Here is a 14,479-nt window from a genome sequence, read left to right on the forward strand (position 1 = left end):
ATCCACACCGACGCAGGGTGCTCCGCATCCATCGCAACGAATGTCTTGGGTTGCTCGAGGGCCCGTAGCATCGCGTCGAGCACCACACGCACAATACAAGTGGAAGGGAAAAAGAGGAAAGACGTATTTTCGATTCATCGCTTACCATGCACACCGCGCGGCCTACGCTGCGACGCTGTGGACGTCAGACTTGCGGCACAGCACCTCTACAGCGTTCGCCCCGCAGACGCTGAGATACATCATCTGCACAGAGAGCAGCACGCCCAGCACCGCTGCATTAGTCAGGGAGAGGGGTGCGGCTCGCGGCAGTGAGGCACAACAACGAGAGCGGAGGCGGACGCACGAAGCGAGTGCACATTGGCTCCATGCACGCTGCGCAGCAGCTCACCTCACGTGCTCCTTGCCGTTCCGCTCAAGGACGCGCTCCGCAGCGCCTCTCCACACAGGCAGCGGAGTCGCGGGGAACGGGACAATCACAAACAGCGCAAGGGCGAGTGAGGCGGCACGCGGTGCGGAGGGAAGTGAGACGAAAAGACAGGAATGAAAACATCAGCTGAGGTGCGAGCAGTGCGAGTGTGCGCGTGTGTGTGTGCGCCTCGCAGACAGGGATGGCGATGCAAGATTCAATACCAGAGCGAAGGGTGATCGGCACGACACAACAACATCATCGTGGTACACTCGCCACCGGTGCTGGCGGACACCGGCGGAAAGGGGCAGTTCGTAAAGGCAGTCCCTCCCACGTGCGGCGTCTACGTTTGACCGTCTGACTTACCGGAAGGCACGAATGCCGCGCGGTTCACTCGCGTCTCCACACGCCCCTACTCGAGTGAACAGCGCTTGGAATCAGTGAGCACGCCATCCCTCCGCGCTGCCAGCTTGTCGAAAGAACCGCACCCCACCGCGCAGAGGCACACCTCGTGCCTCCATTACAAAACCACAGGACCACGCATGCACACACACACAACACACAGCACACTCTATTGCGCGAGCGAGCCGCAGCCCTTCGAGGTTCATACATGTGAAACGAAACGGCCCACCCCTTTGCCGTTGCAACTGTGCCTCACGTCACCATCCGCTGGGGCTCCTCGACGTCAGCGGGGAAAGGGCTCTCCGCGGTTGCGCAGGCAAAGGTGACAAAAGGCCGCAGAACGAATGAAAAATAAGTTACTTCATGGTTAGCGAAAAGAGTAGTATATTTGAAAACCAAATCTCAGAAAGAGAACATCTCGGTCAACCATCTACATCGTCTTCCGCCGCAATCCACAGAGCGGCCACGTCAGCTAGACCAGGTTCCACAACACAGATGTGCATAGCAGGGCCAGCATTAGCCATCCATTTCGGTCGCTCACGCTCTGCCGGCACGCACCGTCACTGATAGAGGCACATTCAAAGTCATCCGTCAGCATGTAGCCGCGCGTACATTGCATGCACTTCGTGCCGTTGCCCGCATCGCATTTGAAACAATGCAGCACTGTGCAGTGAAATGAGCTGTGGCTGCTGCTTGCCGAGCTCGGTGACGGACTGCTGTGGCTGGAAGAGTGGGGACCAGCACCGCTGCTCGACGCCTTGTCGCACGCGTTCGTCGTTGCACAGGTCTCCGCGCTCACCGCGGGGTCCACGGTCGGCGTCAGCTTACCAGCCCACTCCGGCGGCACGCAGCCGCAGAAGTGGTTGCCTTGCAGCAGCAGGCCGTTCTTCACCCTAGTCAACTTGCTCCACTCCGCCGGTAGCGTGCCCGACAGGCTGTTGTTGTTCAGCTTCAGCTGCATCAGCTTAGACAGAGAGCTCCACACCGCCGGCAGCGTGCCCGACAGTTTGTTGTTGCCCAGCCACAGGATCTTCAGTGATGCCATGCCGCTCCACTCCACCGGCAGCTGTCCTGTCAACGCGTTCCCTGACAGTGAAATCCGCTGCATCTGCGTTAACCGTCCCCAGCTCGGCGGCAGCGTCCCCGACAACATGGCGCCGATGTCATTCGCCTCGAACCCCGTCACCGTCACGAGTGCGCCGTTCACGTCGTCGGCGAGATCCGGCAGGCTCGACGCGTGTGCCAGCTTCAACCCCGTCAGCTTCACCTTCGTCGCTACGCCTCTCACACATTGCACGAAGTCCCAACCGACGCAGTAGTCTGTACCCTTCTTATAGAACTTCAGGTCCGGCACCGCCGTCACGAGGGCCTGCAGGAACTTCATTGTTTCCGACTCCGGCGTGGGTGCAGACACATCGCCGTCCGTGGCGGTGGCCGGGTGCGGGCCGAGAGCACAGCACAGGAGAAGAGCGCCGATGGCGAGTGCCTTCCACGGCTGCCAGGCGCACCAAAAACGGTTCAGGCCGCTGTCCGGTTGGCCGGCTCGGCGAGCGGAAACGGAGGGCGGGAAATCGACGCTTAAGGCGACGTGAAAGGAGAAGTAAAAGCGGAGCGCAGCGCACAGTTAACTGAGGGAGTCTCCTTCGCCCGCCTTCAGCTCACAAAACAGGTGGAACACGTGGGTGCTTTACACGGCGGAACAGCGCTGGGGTGCGGATCGGGTCTCGGCGAGAAATAGCAAGGGGGCTCAAACGGCGTGCGCGTTAGCAACGAATGGAAAATAGAGATACTTCAGCGCTAGTAAAAGAGAAGGATAGCAATGAGAGAGGGGTAGCGTGGATGTCTGCGCAGCCGCCAAATGGGACAGGAGTGCGGAGTGGCAGCCGTTGGTGTGTTTTAGAGCCATCCACAAGAAGCGCAGCGTGATGGAAGAAGGGCGTCGACAGTGGAGTGGAAGGGATTTCACAGAGGAGCGCAGGGCAGCAGCGCTCACGTGTAATGGGCACGCACTCGTCAAGCACGCGAAGGCGCGACCCGTACGTGCGAGTGAGAGAAAACGGAGGCACCCTACAGAAAAAAGGTCCGCTCTCAGCGTTGCACACAGCAGCGGCGGTGGCATTTACGCCTTTCATCGGTGCCGCGATGCGCACACGGCCCGGCTGCCGCCTTTCAGCGAGTTTGGCACCTCGCAATCCACAGGAGGGGGACACGCCCGGGCAGAGCAGACAGTCGGCCCCGCAGGAAGTCCGGCTTTCACGCCATCGTATTCCGCAGAGCATTTGCATCTGAGCAGAGAAAAGAGAGCAGAAGGAAAAAGGCGGCTGCACGGCAGCACCGCGAACGTAGACGCCGCTGCTACCAACACTCGCCGCCGCTCTAAGGCGAAACCTTGGCCCACCACCTCCAACCGTCACCGGCGGAGCTGCACCACGCGTAGCCGCGGCGGCGCTACTTCGGCGGCCTCGTCCCCGCGGTGCCTGTGGCCCGCGTCACCTTGACACGCGTCAGGAAAACAAGCAGCCAGAGGAGCACCGGCGGTATCGGCCACAGGTGCAGGCCCACAGGCTCCCACGGCTGCCTCACGTGCAACACGCGAGCTCTGGCGGGAACGGCACTGGATCATCGCGACCAGAAACCGGGCCAATACAACGCCAGGGCCAGCTCCAACGACGGACCCAGGGCGGAGAGCGCAATTCGTGCGTAGTGCCGCACACCAACGGGTGTCTCGGAGTCTCCTCGCACCGCAGCCGGCTCCATATCTCAAAGTCAGAAGGATGACCAATGCCACGCTCAGCTGCTTGGCGACACTTCAGTCCTTCAGGCTCGATAAAGGCAGCGGGGCATAGGGGGCAGCGGTGACCCATCGGACGGGCGAGAACAGACTGCGGCCGACCACCCGCGACGGGGACAGCTAGTCTCGCGACAACGGCATGGTGCGTGCAGGCGTGGCAGAGGATGCCGGGAATAGTAAAGAGAGCGTAGTGGCAGGCTGCACACACTTGGACACGGGGACCCGTTGTGCGACGAGTGTGCGGCGGCGTGCCCGTCTTGACGGCTGCGGGAGGGGCGACGGCTGCAGCGGCGGTGCGGCCACCCGCGTGCGTCGTTCGACGGTGGCGTTGCGCGTGCGTGGCAGCGGTCCGGCGGTGGCAGGTGGGGCACTCGGGCTCCACGACTACGCAAACTCGCCTCACGGGCGGGGGAGTGTCGAGCCGCAGCGGGCCGTGACCGAGCATGCGTTGCTGGGAGAACGTCAGTGTGCTCGCAGTAAGGAAGGTGCACAGAGGACAGCGGTGGAATAAGCCAGGCGGCGACGCGTGGAGCGCCCGAGCAAGCTGCCAGCTCAGCTCCGCCGGGGCAGAGATCCCGTGGTCGCGTACGAGACGGCGAATGAGATGCGGTCGGCGCACGCAACACTCGCAGCAGACGGGGCACGGGACTGGGTCGGAAGCTGCCTCCGCAAAGTAAGCGCACGGCGGCGGTTCAGGCGGAAGCCCCGGCAGCGGAGGGGCAGGTTCGCTCCCCGCATGCACAGTGCGACACACCATCCGCATTCGGCGTCGTCGTCGCTGCGAATGCGCCGCTGAAGAAAGCCCAAAGAGCACGATTCCGCAGCCCGCGGACACGAATTCCTGTAGGTCGGCTCATACGCACATGTTGCTGCAGGTTCCTTTGGCGTGGGACCAACCCGGACCTGTCCGCCGCGCCAACAAACCCGCGACCCAACTCGACAGGTCGCAGGCACCTGGCTTCCCCACATTGTGGCTACCGCACCCCGGCACCGCCCTGAGGTGACCGCCATCACCACAGTTCTGCACACCGTCCCACGCACAAGGGAAACCCCAAGGCACACCTCCCCGGCTGTTCTACTTTGTGTATCCTCTTTACTCTCGCACCCACCGCGGCACTGACGGGCGCTCCCGCAGAGAAAGCCCGGTGTCACGCCGCCTCGGGAATCCTCGCATGTGGTCTTGGCGCCGGGGCACGCAACGGCGCAAAGTTTCGCCGGCATCTCCGAGTCGACAGGGTGCCGTCGCCTGTGGGAGTGCTGGCCGTGGCGCTACGTGCGGTGGGATAACCACGAAGGCATGCCTGGCCTTGTGAGGCTCGGCTGTCAAACACATGCGCTGCAAGACACTGCTGGGCCATGCGTTCGTAGCGAGCTGGCAGGCGCCACGGTGCAGCACCGGCACGGAGCACAAGCATTTCCTCTCCCCGCCACCACCGGCAACGGCGGTCGTGCGCTGGTCAACGATGCAGGAGTTCAGCTCCGCACTGTGGCTGCCGCAAATGGCCAGCCTCGAGCATGCTTAGCGACGGCAGCGGCGGCGGTGACAACAACGATAAGCCACCTGGCGATCTTGATGCCACTTCACTACACCACTGCCCTGCACAGCAGGTCGGTGTGGACGGCGTAAACGGCGACGGCTGGGCAGCAACGGGCAGTGCCGCCTCTGCCGCTGCAATTGTGGTGGGGGGCCTGCGGTGTCCTCGACAGGGCCGTCGGTGCACCCCCGGCCGATGCGCGCGCCAGCTCCACACCAACTGTCTGCGCGAATTACGCAATAGTAAGCAGATGTGCAGGTGGGAGGGTGCTTGGGTGGTGCAACGCGCTTCGCCGATGTGCCGGTAGCCGGCCAGAGAAGGAACAGCTCACATCGCGGGGGTTCTGGGACCGAGAAACAAACTAAAGAGGCGCTGTCGTACCCTCGAGGAGCAACAGCGAGTTTCCGACCGACGTTCGTAGAAAGCAGCGAACCAGCGCGGAGGACGCACGCCAAAGACAACAGCACGACGACGCTAGAGCGGGTGCACTGCAGGCTGCGGCTGTAAGCCCTCTAGCGCCTGCACAGAACACCCATTTTGAGTTCCTTCATTGCATCGGTTGGGAGAGGGGGGAGGTGCGCGGACACAAAAGAATTTGAGATATTCAAAGAGGAGATAGCACTCGATGCCAGCAACCGTTCGTTGTCGTCCAGCGTCTCGTGCGCAGCACTTCACCTGCTCTTCACTTCGTTTTCTTGGCGGCCACTGTCGACTTCCATCGCAGACTCCTTGAGTCACCGTCAGCAGCAGCGCCTGACTGCGTGAAAGCGCACCACAAAACAGAGCAGGACACACTGTCGGCTCAACACACTGAAGGACACCCCACACGGAAAGCACGGAGTCGATACGTACCATATTACCTTACGCGGCCGCCCCCCAACGGTTGGGCACGTTGCACCTCTGCTTTTCTTTTCTTTAGTGGAGCGTTAGCCGCTGCCATTCTTTGTCAACCTTACTGCAAATAAACAGAGATGTATATATAGAAAGAGAAGAGCCATTTTGAGCTCGGAGAGGAGCTGGTTAGTGTTTTCGGATTTAAAGGCCTTAGATGTGTCATCGTTTTATGAAAAGAACTGCTCCGTTGCGCTTCGATAGACGCACCATCTTCACGAGCGCTAACGTTGCCGTGCTGTGGAAGAGGAAATGGGCTGCGCATACGAGAGTCAAGACAAAGCGAGAAGAAACAAAAGAAGTAGCACACCGCATCGTGTGTACAAAGAGGAAGGTATTATTTAAAAAGAAAAGCGGAAGAAACATTAACAGTAAGCAAAACAAAATGGTTTTTGATTGGAAAAAGACAAGCACGGGACAACATGTGCGTGCGTGTGTGCGTATATACGTGTATCTCCTGTGCAGCTTCACGGACAACGGCTTTGGGTCACTTCACCGCCTCTCAGGCACTTGAAAATACGATCGGCTCCACCGCTCGCACCACGTAGTACAGGAGAGCAACATTCGGAGAGGGAAAGAAACACGAGGAACGAATCCAGAGTGCCTCTCCGGCGCCGAACAGAGCGCCGCAGAGAAGAGAGGCAGCGAAACAATGGTCACAAAGCTTGCGAAGGTCTAATGCACTCGTGAGTAGGAACAGAAGTGGTCCTGTACAGACCGTCACTCTACGCAGCAGAAAAACAGTGTCGTCCGCGCACGGTGTCATCGCGTCGCCGTCTTTAGCCACATGAAAATATGTTAGAAAGAAGGAAAATCAGAGCGCACTCATTCGCGCAGAAACAGCGTTAAAGTGAAAATACTTTTTGATGAGAAGTTTATGTTTTTGATTGCTCTTGCGAGCAGCCCCGCCGCACGCAGGCCCGTTTCCGATGGTCAGCCGCTCCTCCGCCATCCAGAGAGTACACAGACGGCAGGAAGACACGTCCCTCCGTTCAGGCCTTTCTTAGGTGTTGTGGCGCATGCGCTACTGTTCACAACACACGGAGCATATCGACGAAACAAAGCCATCGTCGCCTCTCCTGCTTGGCATTCTGTGAGGAGTGCGCACGCTCAAAGCTCACAGGCGAAACAGTGGCACGGGGAATGCAGAAACAACGAAATATGCGTGCGTGCGGTGGCGGTTTCATCCGCCGATGGAAAGATCCTACCGAAAGATGCAATTCAACTCGCCCGCTTGCCAGTCGTGTCCACGTATCTAGGTGTGCGTTGCTGTTGCACAAGGGGGGGGGGGAGCCGGTGAGTACGCCACACACACACACTCGCGCAGCCAGCTCCTCGAAAGAACCGCTCTCTCTTGCGCAGAGGCACACGTCGCACCTCCACCACAAAAATACCGGACCACACATACTCTACTGCGCGAGCGACGTGCTGCACGTTGAGGCTCATACATGTGAAACGAAACGGCCCACACCCTTGCCGTTGCAACTGTGCCTCACGTCACCATCCGCTGGGGCTCCTCGACGTCAGCGGGGAAAGGGCTCTCCGCGGTTGCGCAGGCAAAGGTGACAAAAGGCCGCAGAACGCATGCAAAAGAGTTATCTCCTCGTTAATAAGATCAGAAACACATAATCAAGCGGCGGGGCAAGGAACATATCGCCAAGCCATCCACGACGTCCTCCGCCGTAATCCGCAGAGCGAGCAGGCCAGCTAGACCAGATTCCACAGCACACATGTGCACAGCAGGGCCAGCATTAGCCATCCATTTGGGCTGCCCAGGCTCTGCCAGTACGCAGCATCACCCTTGGAGGCGCATTGAGAGTCATCCGTTAGCGCGTACCTGCGCGCGCACTGGCTGCACTTCGTACTGTTGCCCGCTTCACACTCCAGGCAGTGCACCACAGCGCACTCGAACGAACTGGAGCTGCTGCTGCTTGCGACAACCGGTGATGGCTTGCTGTGGCTGCTGCTTGCCGGGCTCGGTGACGGATGGCTGTGGCTGGAAGAGTGGGGACCAGCACCGCTGCTCGACGCCTTGCCACACGCGTTCGTCGTTGCACAGGTCTCCGCGCTCACCGCGGGGTCCACGGTCGGCGTCAGCTTACCAGCCCACTCCGGCGGCACGCAGCCGCAGAAGTGGTTGCCTTGCAGCAGCAGGCCGTTCTTCACCCTAGTCAACTTGCTCCACTCCGCCGGTAGCGTGCCCGACAGGCTGTTGTTGTTCAGCTTCAGCTGCATCAGCTTAGACAGAGAGCTCCACACCGCCGGCAGCGTGCCCGACAGTGCGTTGTTGCCCAGCGCGAGGGTCACAAGTGGGGTCATGCCGTTCCACTCCGCCGGCAGGTCGCCTGACACCTTGTTGTTTGTCAGCATCACCACCTTCATCTGCTTCAGCGAGCCCCACGACACGGGCAGTTCACCCGTCAGCGAGTTGTTTTCTGCGTAGAAATTACGCAGCAACGTCATACCGCTCCACCCACTCGGTAGCGGCCCCGTCAGATGGTTTGCCCGTACGGACAGCACCTGCACCGTGGACAGCGTGCCCCACGACACCGGCAGGTCACCCGTCAACCCGTTGTTGTCAAGCCACAGGAACTTCAACGACGTCATGCCGCTCCACTCCACCGGCAGCGGTCCTGTCAGTGCATTGTTCTCCAGCTTGATGTCCTGCATCTGCGTCAGCCGCCCCCAGCTCGGTGGCAGCGTCCCGGACAACATGGCGCCCTTGTCGTTCGCCTCGAACGATATCACAAGCACGAGTGCGCCGTTCACGTCGTCGGCGAGATCCGGCAGGCTCGACACTGTCGACAGAATCCGGTCCGTCAGCCTCACCGTCACGCCGTTCTGGCACTGCACAAAGCTATACCACTTGCAGTAGTCCTCATCGCTCGCGGACACCGCCAGGTCCGGCACCGCCTTCACGAGGGCCTGCAGGAACTTCAGCGTTTCGGTCACCGGCGTGGGTGCAGGCGGCGCACTGCTGCTTCCTTTCTTCGACTCGGTGTGGCTGCTAGCACTGCCGCTGGGCTCCGTTGAACAGTGATTGGCGGTGGCGCAGTCCGACGCACTCACCGCAGCGTCCACTTTCACCTCTACCAATGTGGGCGCCACCCACCCAGACGGCAGGCAGCCACACAGGTCGTTGCCGGTCAACGTCACGGCGGACAGGTGTTGCATCCCGCCCCACCCCGCAGGGATGGGGCCAACAAACTTGTTGTTCGACAGGTCCAGCTCAGAGAGGCTAGACATCCCGCTCCACGCAGCAGGCAGCGTGCCCGAGAGCTTGTTGTCCCCAAGTTGAATAGTATAGATCTTCGTCATGCTCCCCCATTCAGCAGGCAGGTTGCCCTCAATACGGTTGCCGCTCAGCTTCAGAGTCGCCATCTTCGCCATGCCGCTCCACGAGGCAGGCAGCGTGCCCGTCAGCGCGTTGTTCGACAGGTAGAGAGAGCCGAGACCAGCAAGCGTACCCAACGTGTCAGGGAGAGGACTGTCCAGGCGGTTGTCCTGCAGCCACAAGTACTGCAGCGCTTTCAGCCCGCTCCACGCAGCAGGCACGGGACCCGTCAGCGCGTTGCCATGCAGGTACAGCGTCGTCAGCCGCGTCAGGCCACCCCAGCTCGAGGGCAGCGTGCCTGTGACCTTCTTGCCCATCCCCTTTATGGAGATCTTGACGAACATCACGAGGGAGCCGTCAACACCCTCGGGCAACTCGGGCAAGACCAGCGATCCGCTGAACGCCGGTGAGTCGGCGTCCGCGAAGTTGAGGGCGTGCCCAGAATCGGCGCAAATCACGTACGGCCACTTGCAGAAGTCCGTGCCCGTCCACACGCTTACAAGAGACGGGTTGGACAATGCAAAGCCCTGCAGGAACTGGAGCGTGTTATCTCCGGCCGACAGCGCGGCTGCGTTCGCCAAAGCGGGGGAAGCGTTCACAAGGGAGGCGTCCACCACGCACAGCGCCAGCAGCGCCGCGGCCACCATCATGCGGCGCAGCGGGTAGTTGAACCACGCCATGTGTTGCAGTCAGAGAGGGGCAGAGGGGAAGAGAGGCCGGAGAGCGAGCAGCGGCGGGGCAGCCGAAGAGCGTTGGACAGAAGCGAGGAGGTCGGTGCCGGCACGTGAGGCGTGCGTTCGTACAGTGCGTCAGAGAGACCTCAGTGAAGTTGGAATGTGGGCTTGCCGAAATAGGAAGAAGGCGGGGGAACTAAACAGCTTCAAAAAGGATTACGGTTAGAGAAAGAGTTACAGTTGTGCGGTTTGCAATTACTGTGGCGCAGTACGGGAAGAATGGGGAGGGGGGAAGAGCAGGGGAGGAGCAGTGATCGAAGCAGCCGGAGAGAAGGGCTGGCGTGTGCGCAGCAGGCCGCAGGTACGCACCTCACACACACACACACAGGAGGCCAGCAGCTCCGCGCACACCAGCAGCCGGTCGTCGGAGGCGCAGCGTCTATCCTGCAAGCCGTTCCTTTAGGCGTCAAACACATAGGGCTTACACGCGGCGCCTGTGCGTTGGGGGAATAACCGCGTCCGCACACCAGCGTTCTAAGAAAAGTAGAGTTCAGTCGACTCAATTCAGAGAGCGCACGCAGAAGCCGCGCGGCGCGTGCAAGTTAAACTCTTAAAGTCAGGAAAAACTCTAGTCCACTACTCTCAGATCAGGAAGGAAGGAAGAAGAAAGGAGAAAGGAGAAAGATCAATAAAGTGCAAAACAGTGTCGTTACATCCCTGTATTGTTTTCATTTTCCTTGAAGGGTAGACGGCGTTATTTTCTTTTCATATTTATTTTTGAACCAATTAGAACTTTACGAAAGGGAGTTTCTTGCAGACTCAGATCGTCTGCATTTCCACCTCGTGGGGTTGGAAAAGGGGCGGGACGGTGGGAAAAAAGAAAACAGCCTTTCCTGGAGAGAGGTCGACTGGAGAGGAGAGAAGAGAAAGGGATAGTAGTACAACATGAAGCTTTCGATTCATCTCCCGGCGATTTTTTCCTGGCGCAAGCTCTCAGAAAAGCATGTTTTTGAAACAAGAAATCAAAGAAAAAGAGAAACCGTTTTAGACATAAAAAACAGTCACTGCGCATCCACACCGACGCAGGGTGCTCCGCATCCATCGCAACGAATGTCTTGGGTTGCTCGAGGGCCCGTAGCATCGCGTCGAGCACCACACGCACAATACAAGTGGAAGGGAAAAAGAGGAAAGACGTATTTTCGATTCATCGCTTACCATGCACACCGCGCGGCCTACGCTGCGACGCTGTGGACGTCAGACTTGCGGCACAGCACCTCTACAGCGTTCGCCCCGCAGACGCTGAGATACATCATCTGCACAGAGAGCAGCACGCCCAGCACCGCTGCATTAGTCAGGGAGAGGGGTGCGGCTCGCGGCAGTGAGGCACAACAACGAGAGCGGAGGCGGACGCACGAAGCGAGTGCACATTGGCTCCATGCACGCTGCGCAGCAGCTCACCTCACGTGCTCCTTGCCGTTCCGCTCAAGGACGCGCTCCGCAGCGCCTCTCCACACAGGCAGCGGAGTCGCGGGGAACGGGACAATCACAAACAGCGCAAGGGCGAGTGAGGCGGCACGCGGTGCGGAGGGAAGTGAGACGAAAAGACAGGAATGAAAACATCAGCTGAGGTGCGAGCAGTGCGAGTGTGCGCGTGTGTGTGTGCGCCTCGCAGACAGGGATGGCGATGCAAGATTCAATACCAGAGCGAAGGGTGATCGGCACGACACAACAACATCATCGTGGTACACTCGCCACCGGTGCTGGCGGACACCGGCGGAAAGGGGCAGTTCGTAAAGGCAGTCCCTCCCACGTGCGGCGTCTACGTTTGACCGTCTGACTTACCGGAAGGCACGAATGCCGCGCGGTTCACTCGCGTCTCCACACGCCCCTACTCGAGTGAACAGCGCTTGGAATCAGTGAGCACGCCATCCCTCCGCGCTGCCAGCTTGTCGAAAGAACCGCACCCCACCGCGCAGAGGCACACCTCGTGCCTCCATTACAAAACCACAGGACCACGCATGCACACACACACAACACACAGCACACTCTATTGCGCGAGCGAGCCGCAGCCCTTCGAGGTTCATACATGTGAAACGAAACGGCCCACCCCTTTGCCGTTGCAACTGTGCCTCACGTCACCATCCGCTGGGGCTCCTCGACGTCAGCGGGGAAAGGGCTCTCCGCGGTTGCGCAGGCAAAGGTGACAAAAGGCCGCAGAACGAATGAAAAATAAGTTACTTCATGGTTAGCGAAAAGAGTAGTATATTTGAAAACCAAATCTCAGAAAGAGAACATCTCGGTCAACCATCTACATCGTCTTCCGCCGCAATCCACAGAGCGGCCACGTCAGCTAGACCAGGTTCCACAACACAGATGTGCATAGCAGGGCCAGCATTAGCCATCCATTTCGGTCGCTCACGCTCTGCCGGCACGCACCGTCACTGATAGAGGCACATTCAAAGTCATCCGTCAGCATGTAGCCGCGCGTACATTGCATGCACTTCGTGCCGTTGCCCGCATCGCATTTGAAACAATGCAGCACTGTGCAGTGAAATGAGCTGTGGCTGCTGCTTGCCGAGCTCGGTGACGGACTGCTGTGGCTGGAAGAGTGGGGACCAGCACCGCTGCTCGACGCCTTGTCGCACGCGTTCGTCGTTGCACAGGTCTCCGCGCTCACCGCGGGGTCCACGGTCGGCGTCAGCTTACCAGCCCACTCCGGCGGCACGCAGCCGCAGAAGTGGTTGCCTTGCAGCAGCAGGCCGTTCTTCACCCTAGTCAACTTGCTCCACTCCGCCGGTAGCGTGCCCGACAGGCTGTTGTTGTTCAGCTTCAGCTGCATCAGCTTAGACAGAGAGCTCCACACCGCCGGCAGCGTGCCCGACAGTTTGTTGTTGCCCAGCCACAGGATCTTCAGTGATGCCATGCCGCTCCACTCCACCGGCAGCTGTCCTGTCAACGCGTTCCCTGACAGTGAAATCCGCTGCATCTGCGTTAACCGTCCCCAGCTCGGCGGCAGCGTCCCCGACAACATGGCGCCGATGTCATTCGCCTCGAACCCCGTCACCGTCACGAGTGCGCCGTTCACGTCGTCGGCGAGATCCGGCAGGCTCGACGCGTGTGCCAGCTTCAACCCCGTCAGCTTCACCTTCGTCGCTACGCCTCTCACACATTGCACGAAGTCCCAACCGACGCAGTAGTCTGTACCCTTCTTATAGAACTTCAGGTCCGGCACCGCCGTCACGAGGGCCTGCAGGAACTTCATTGTTTCCGACTCCGGCGTGGGTGCAGACACATCGCCGTCCGTGGCGGTGGCCGGGTGCGGGCCGAGAGCACAGCACAGGAGAAGAGCGCCGATGGCGAGTGCCTTCCACGGCTGCCAGGCGCACCAAAAACGGTTCAGGCCGCTGTCCGGTTGGCCGGCTCGGCGAGCGGAAACGGAGGGCGGGAAATCGACGCTTAAGGCGACGTGAAAGGAGAAGTAAAAGCGGAGCGCAGCGCACAGTTAACTGAGGGAGTCTCCTTCGCCCGCCTTCAGCTCACAAAACAGGTGGAACACGTGGGTGCTTTACACGGCGGAACAGCGCTGGGGTGCGGATCGGGTCTCGGCGAGAAATAGCAAGGGGGCTCAAACGGCGTGCGCGTTAGCAACGAATGGAAAATAGAGATACTTCAGCGCTAGTAAAAGAGAAGGATAGCAATGAGAGAGGGGTAGCGTGGATGTCTGCGCAGCCGCCAAATGGGACAGGAGTGCGGAGTGGCAGCCGTTGGTGTGTTTTAGAGCCATCCACAAGAAGCGCAGCGTGATGGAAGAAGGGCGTCGACAGTGGAGTGGAAGGGATTTCACAGAGGAGCGCAGGGCAGCAGCGCTCACGTGTAATGGGCACGCACTCGTCAAGCACGCGAAGGCGCGACCCGTACGTGCGAGTGAGAGAAAACGGAGGCACCCTACAGAAAAAAGGTCCGCTCTCAGCGTTGCACACAGCAGCGGCGGTGGCATTTACGCCTTTCATCGGTGCCGCGATGCGCACACGGCCCGGCTGCCGCCTTTCAGCGAGTTTGGCACCTCGCAATCCACAGGAGGGGGACACGCCCGGGCAGAGCAGACAGTCGGCCCCGCAGGAAGTCCGGCTTTCACGCCATCGTATTCCGCAGAGCATTTGCATCTGAGCAGAGAAAAGAGAGCAGAAGGAAAAAGGCGGCTGCACGGCAGCACCGCGAACGTAGACGCCGCTGCTACCAACACTCGCCGCCGCTCTAAGGCGAAACCTTGGCCCACCACCTCCAACCGTCACCGGCGGAGCTGCACCACGCGTAGCCGCGGCGGCGCTACTTCGGCGGCCTCGTCCCCGCGGTGCCTGTGGCCCGCGTCACCTTGACACGCGTCAGGAAAACAAGCAGCCAGAGGAGCACCGGCGGTATCGGCCACAGGTGCAGGCCCACAGGCTC

At 60.1% G+C, this 14,479-nt stretch overlaps 4 protein-coding genes across 5 annotated transcripts; all 4 read right to left on the reverse strand.

The window, feature by feature from the left end:
- Nucleotides 1-1,280: 1,280 nt before the first annotated feature.
- ABB37_09216 (hypothetical protein) lies at nt 1,281-2,652 on the reverse strand (the record flags this gene model as incomplete). 2 transcript variants are annotated; one of them, XM_015808572.1, is made up of 1 exon in its annotated part: nt 1,281-2,652. In XM_015808572.1, the coding sequence occupies exon 1, from the start codon at nt 2,190-2,192 to the stop codon at nt 1,281-1,283; it is 912 nt and encodes a 303-aa protein (XP_015653025.1). In that variant the 5' UTR covers nt 2,193-2,652. The 2 variants fall into 2 exon arrangements, with proteins under 2 accessions (XP_015653025.1, XP_015653024.1); XM_015808571.1 differs by having other exon boundaries at nt 1,281-2,606.
- Nucleotides 2,653-3,387: 735 nt separating this feature from the next.
- Nucleotides 3,388-5,680, reverse strand: ABB37_09217 (hypothetical protein; the record flags this gene model as incomplete). The annotated part of the gene is made up of 1 exon (XM_015808573.1): nt 3,388-5,680. Exon 1 carries the CDS (start codon nt 4,354-4,356, stop codon nt 3,388-3,390), a length of 969 nt encoding a protein of 322 aa, XP_015653026.1. The 5' UTR covers nt 4,357-5,680.
- Nucleotides 5,681-7,732: 2,052 nt separating this feature from the next.
- On the reverse strand, nt 7,733-10,292 carry ABB37_09218 (putative GP46-like surface antigen; the record flags this gene model as incomplete). Its single annotated transcript, XM_015808574.1, has 1 exon — nt 7,733-10,292. Exon 1 carries the CDS (start codon nt 10,037-10,039, stop codon nt 7,733-7,735), a length of 2,307 nt encoding a protein of 768 aa, XP_015653027.1. The 5' UTR covers nt 10,040-10,292.
- Nucleotides 10,293-12,383: 2,091 nt separating this feature from the next.
- On the reverse strand, nt 12,384-13,755 carry ABB37_09219 (hypothetical protein; the record flags this gene model as incomplete). Its single annotated transcript, XM_015808575.1, has 1 exon — nt 12,384-13,755. Exon 1 carries the CDS (start codon nt 13,293-13,295, stop codon nt 12,384-12,386), a length of 912 nt encoding a protein of 303 aa, XP_015653028.1. The 5' UTR covers nt 13,296-13,755.
- Between the last annotated feature and the right edge of the window lie 724 nt (nt 13,756-14,479).

This window comes from Leptomonas pyrrhocoris (genome assembly GCF_001293395.1).
Source record: "Leptomonas pyrrhocoris isolate H10 chromosome Unknown, whole genome shotgun sequence".
NCBI classification, from domain to species: domain Eukaryota; phylum Euglenozoa; class Kinetoplastea; order Trypanosomatida; family Trypanosomatidae; genus Leptomonas; species Leptomonas pyrrhocoris.